The 6,000-nt window shown below is 34.0% G+C and overlaps 1 protein-coding gene across 1 annotated transcript; it reads right to left on the bottom strand.

The window, feature by feature from the left end:
• Nucleotides 1–225: 225 nt before the first annotated feature.
• On the bottom strand, nt 226–4,016 carry LOC107657247 (beta,beta-carotene 9',10'-oxygenase-like). Its single transcript, XM_016445275.1, has 12 exons — nt 3,777–4,016; nt 3,520–3,703; nt 3,229–3,440; nt 3,030–3,145; nt 2,833–2,935; nt 2,572–2,700; nt 1,682–1,842; nt 1,419–1,586; nt 1,044–1,181; nt 772–954; nt 569–679; nt 226–485 (listed from the first exon to the last, which is right to left on the bottom strand). The coding sequence occupies exons 1-12, from the start codon at nt 3,805–3,807 to the stop codon at nt 369–371; spliced, it is 1,653 nt and encodes a 550-aa protein (XP_016300761.1). The 5' UTR covers nt 3,808–4,016; the 3' UTR covers nt 226–368.
• Nucleotides 4,017–6,000: the final 1,984 nt, after the last annotated feature.

Genomic DNA, 6,000 nt, shown 5'->3' with positions numbered 1-6,000 from the left:
TCTCATTTGCTCTACAAGCATTAGTTCATAAGATATTGTTAAAATGTTGATTATACATGTTCATATTACACTTTAAAAGTTATATAATTATACTTTACAATAAGAGAAAAATAGGTTTTATGCTGAAATAAAGCTTTATATGTGGTGACAGCAACAATCTGTAGTGAACAACTGCATATATATACAAGCATTTGTTATTTGAATAAATTCTTATTCTTTTAGCAGACATTATTTTTAAATTTATTGAAATTATATAATACAAGTTATTAATTCAAGGGAGAAAACAACACAAGCAGAAAAGGAAAAGTAGGTTATTCACAGACAGCTTGATAATCTTGCTAAACATTTGGGCTTTTTAAAAGAGTCTCTCAGTGTCTATTTTGGAAAGTCCCATGGAATCCATATGGAATGCTGATAGGTACCTCAGCCCGGCCCAATTCTTCAAATCTTTTTGCATCCAGCACCAGAAGGAAGGTGCTCTTGTCCTAGAGGGACAATTGTTCATTAGTCCATCCATAAAAGTTAACAAGCAATATTTGATACCACTGAGGAACATGTCGTGTTATACCTGATTTGGGGTGATGACCACGGACAGAATGACTCCATCATCCTCTTCTACAGCACCAGGTGATGAGACAAAGATCGGTTCTGAGGGATACATGCCTGCATGTTTCCACACCTGTCATAAGTTGAAATATTAGTTCAAATGACTAAACATTAAAAGTCACTGACACAATTTCAGCATGCATTAACTTAATACTTCTAACTAACCTTTATTTGTTTGCCTTGAAGGTCCATTTTAATGAGGGAGTCTCCAACCAGGTGTCTGAAGCCACATCCGTAGAAGTAACGGTACGGGCGGGAATTGTACATTGAATAGTTGATGTGTGGGAATTCCAGACCTCCATATTCACTGAGATCATCACCATGGAGATCTTCATGCGTGCAAAACACCTGTATAAATACACGTGGACAATCATTTACAATATATGATATAAAAGCATGTAGATAAATTAGACAAAAAGTTATCCAAATAAACCAACCTTATTCTTGTCTGTCTTGATGGCAGTCGCAGTGCTGTTCAAGCGCGTGTTGAGATTTTGCCCACAGGGTGTATGACTGTCCACGTTCAATGGCAGGACAAAGCGGCGGGGGAACACTCTGCACATTGTGTTGTATACCTAGCAAAAAAAAAAAAAACTGAACACTGAAGTATAGTGAAAAGAAATCTTGCATAGAAAGAATTTTCACTCAGAAATTGCTCATAATTTCACAAATATTTACAAAGAATCGCCAAGTAACACATTCAATTAGACGTGGCATGTTTAAGTAGAAAGGCTGAAATAGTATTTTCTTGTAAAACGTACTCCAATCATCTTTTTTTGCATTTACAACTTCAAAAAAATAGAAGGTTTTACCTCATCTAGAGCATTTCCAGACTTTTTTAGATTCTGAATCAGGTAGTTGTTAATTGCTTGACCATCATCAGAACAGCACATGTCCATGATCAGGAAACCATTTTCTTCATAACAGTTTATCTGATGGAAGGTTGACAATGGCTTTGCATAATATTTGATGAGGCTCAGCTGTGACCAAAGCAGAATCATTTCAAAATGAGTTATATGAAATAAATGTACATAAAAACATTATTACGCAGTGTGGAGTTATTAGCAGTAGTTACCTTTCCTGTGTGTTTATTGATTACATGGAAAACTGTGTTTCGTTTGGGGTCCCAGTATACACCCTCATTAATCCCCTTTCCACGCATTTTGCTTGTCACAATCTTCAAGAGATCCATTTTGATTGGCTGCTCGATGAATACCACATAGTTCTCTGACATGGCTGCAATAACAATGTCGAATTTTATTATATATAGATAAAAAGACTTCAAATAAATGCTGTTCTTTAGAACTTTCTAGTCATTAAAGAATCCTAAAAAAGTATCACCGCTTCCACAAAAATATTAAGCAGCACAACTGTTTTCAACATTGATTTAATAAGTGTTTCTTGAGCAGCAAATCAGCATATTAGTATGATTTCTGAAGGATTGTGTGACACTGAAGACTGGAGTAATGACTGCTGAAAACTGCTTAATTACATTTTAAAATATATTCAAAAAGAAACCTTATTTTAAATTGTAATAACATTTCACAATATTACTGTGTGTGTTTTTTTTTTTATCAATATAGCCTTGGTGAGCAAAGGAGACTTATTTTAAAATATAAAAAAAATCTTACAAACCCCAAACATTTCTATACAATATTTTAAATATAAATGTATACAGTAAGTTTAAATTCACTCATTTATTTGCAAAAGAGTTTGTAGGCATTGCTCACTTACCAAAGCTGTGATAGTAGGATTGTTAATTGTAATAACATTTCACAATATTACTGTGTGTGTTTTTTTTTTTATCAATATAGCCTTGGTGAGCAAAGGAGACTTATTTTAAAATATAAAAAAAATCTTACAAACCCCAAACATTTCTATACAATGTTTTAAATATAAATGTATACAGTAAGTTTAAATTCACTCATTTATTTGCAAAAGAGTCTGTAGGCATTGCTCACTTACCAAAGCTGTGATAGTAGGATGGTTTGGACTTGTCCTCTGAGGGGATTGAACACACAACTGAGGCTCCTTCCAAGGTCTCATTTGGATTCGCCTTCTTTGACGGCACCATTATTATATTGTAGAAAGCACCTTAAGAATAAAATTAAAGAAGAAGAAGAATTTTAACAATTCTTATCTTTGTGTTTGTTTGGCAACTCATTAAACACTTTCAGACTTTTCTTTAATCAGTGTGATTTGTTTAGATTTAAGCTGCTGACAAACCTTTTCGAGTGTAAGAGTTGCCCATGTTGTATGTACTTCCATCAGGATCCACATGGGGATGAGCTGTGGCTCCATTAACTGCAACAAATTTACTCCAGTCCACCTAAACATGACGATTTTCACATTTCAGCTTCAGTTTGTTCTCTATACAAACATATTTGATACATTTTTAAAAATCATAATTAGTATGTATGTACCTTTTCTTTTGTTTCCAGCGTCTGTGGGTCTATTTTGTGCATAAAGTTGGTCTCTGTGCTGACATAGTAGTCTCCTTTATATTGCACAAAGCTCACATTCGCATTGTCACTTGGCTCTGTGGGAAGAGAGAGATGACATGCTCACATACGCAGAACATATTCAGACCACTTCAATCAGAACCAAAGACTTCACACTCACTCGGCAGCTCAAAGCGAGAGAGGAAGCGCTGGAAGAAGTTCTTGCATGGGTCTGGCATGGCAATCGTGCCAAATTCAGACACCATAATGCGGTTATGCTCAAGGTTTTCCTTGTAGCAATCACTGTTGAGGAAGCGGCTCATGTATGTCACCTTTCCATCCTCAATGTGGAACTGGTGCATAAGCGCCATGCCATCAAACCAGTGGTTGAAACTGAGGAGCGAACACAACGGCTTATTTACTTTGCTTTGATATTTCTGTTATGTTCTCAAGGAACCCAGATGACACTCACCTGCTTCTTCCGATCTCAAAATTTCCAGGTCCATTTCTGAGGAAATTGCCTTTGATCCAGAAGGGGATGTTACCTGTAATTGTAGTTGTGATGGGCTCTGGGGTTTCATCTGCAGAGCACACCAGATTCTCAATGCACGGCAGACCATGAACATCAGTGAAGTGTTGGTCTTTGTTCTGTGAGCCTGCTGGGAAAAGAAGAATTTCAGATCTGAAGTTTTGTGCACTACACACATCAAATCTATGATTAGAACCTACCAGAAGTGTTGAGACGGTTCATAGAGGACATGCTGGTCTTGTGATGGCTTGCTGAGTTGGAAGATGTTTCAAGAGCTGTCCTGGAGACTCCCTTGTCTCCTTCTGTTAACTCGACTGTCTTATAAAGAGATCTGTTGGGTCACATGGTGCTTATGCAATACAAAATCACAGACACCACCATTCAAAGTTGTTTTGCCTACAATTATCTTGATAAGAATGGTATGTTTGAATTCACTCCAGGATTACTCTAAGCTAAAAAACAAAACAAAAAAAACAATTAATTAATTTCTTGGGGTGCTTGGGTGCAACACATTTATGAATAAATATATAAATTGAACATCACAATACAATGTTCAATACACAATGTAGATATATTTTGACATATATATTTCAATAATAAGAAGCAGTTAATTATACTACAGAGCTGGACAGATTTGTGATGTTATTATTATTAGCTAAATTAATCATTCTGGATCAATGTAATCAGTCTGGGAAATTCCAGTCAGCAGCAAATGATGTAAATATATCCTCACTTTAACTCAAACTAAAGAAAGAAAAAAGTAATAACTCTGAAATCTTAATGACATTGAGGAAATTTCATTGACCTTACCATAAAATCTAATAATCAAACCAGCTACCCTGAACCACAGGCTTTCATTGAATTTAAGTCTTCATTATTTCAGTACTTCAATATTTATTTTAATATTAAATATATCATTTCAAATATACAACTCTGTAGTGTTCACCTAAATTAATTTAAATATAATTATACTTCTATAATAAAAAAATAGTAATAAAAAATTATCTTCAATAGTAATGCTGTATGCATATTCTATCATTAATTATACTAAATTCAGACTCAAACTCATATGCATCTTAACAGATTATGAAGCAGTATCTACAGCAGTTTGTATAAACCAATTAAAACTGAAATAATCATTGTACATACATTGTTTGAAAGTTATTCACAAGCATTTCAAGAATATTTCAGGGATATCGTAAACAGAAAAAAAATGATGAGGACAGAACATTTCAACTTATTTTGGCATAGCATTATGTTCGCTACAATTGGTTCTTTACTTCATTCAAACGTTTTCTAATTAGTAAATGAAACAAACATTATTGGGGTACGTTTTGCAAGAAAATACTATTTCAGTCTTTCTATTTCAAAATTTCAAAGTTTAATTAAATGTGTTACCATTTCTTTGTAATTGTGAAATTTAGCAATTTCTGAGTCAAAGTTGTTTGTACACCTTTTTTTTTTCAGTGTATGCTGTACATTTATTTTTATCATGTAAAATATGTAATTACACATTTAAATACATGACATAAAAGTTTCAATAGAAATGACATTGAAGTATATTTTAGTTTTTAGTACATTCATCAGTACTCCACTTAATAGGTGCTGTTAAGCATTAATGCACATGAAAACCATGTGTTAAAAGCAAAAAGTTAGGTCAGGTCAACTCTTTTTGATTGTTATTGAATACAGCAGAATAAACTTCTTGTCCCATTTTTAGATCAATCACAGATGCAGTCATTAAAATCCATAATGCGTGGGGCGAGAATACATAACTCAAATAAAAAAGGGTTAAGAAAGTTTAAGGGAAATTACACAAAGCCTGACGAGGAATATCTGGGTCAAATTTCATCCCATAATCCAAAGGGGGGGGGAAACAAAAAGAAAATGCAGCATGAAGTACTTTTCAACCATTAACATTTTCTTCTTCTTCAAAAGCAGCATGTATTTAATTCTCCGCCTGGGAATTTCCAGTGAAGTTATACAAAATAATGTATTAATCATTTCCCCATGAGGCATTTGGTGCTATAACTGAATACACAAGCTCTTTTAAGTTCATAAAAGCACAGCAGCTGGCATAACATATATCTCCCGAGGACATATCCATGGCTATTAAAGACAGTAAAGCATGTGACTGTTGACTGACTCTTTTACTTGCACCATGTGCAGCACATTAAGATCAAGCTTAGAACTGGATAGCTTATCTTTTCTCTTAAATGACCTCAAAATGACAACTTCAAATCACCTCACACAAAATACATTCATCATTTTGAATTAAAAAAAAAAAAAAGCAAGTTACCCACAGGATTTCTAAACAGTAAATACTGCTCTAAATTTAGTCATGGATAATTTTCTTTATATAGTATCCAATATCTGAAATGTATTTGATCAATATCAAACAATAATCAAGCAGCATTGAAAAGA

This window comes from Sinocyclocheilus anshuiensis, unplaced genomic scaffold (assembly GCF_001515605.1).
Source record: "Sinocyclocheilus anshuiensis isolate Anshui unplaced genomic scaffold, SAMN03320099.WGS_v1.1 scaffold139, whole genome shotgun sequence".
Lineage (NCBI taxonomy): Eukaryota > Metazoa > Chordata > Actinopteri > Cypriniformes > Cyprinidae > Sinocyclocheilus > Sinocyclocheilus anshuiensis.
The sequence above is the reverse complement of the archived record's forward strand: the minus strand, read 5'-3'. Positions and strand labels throughout refer to the sequence as shown.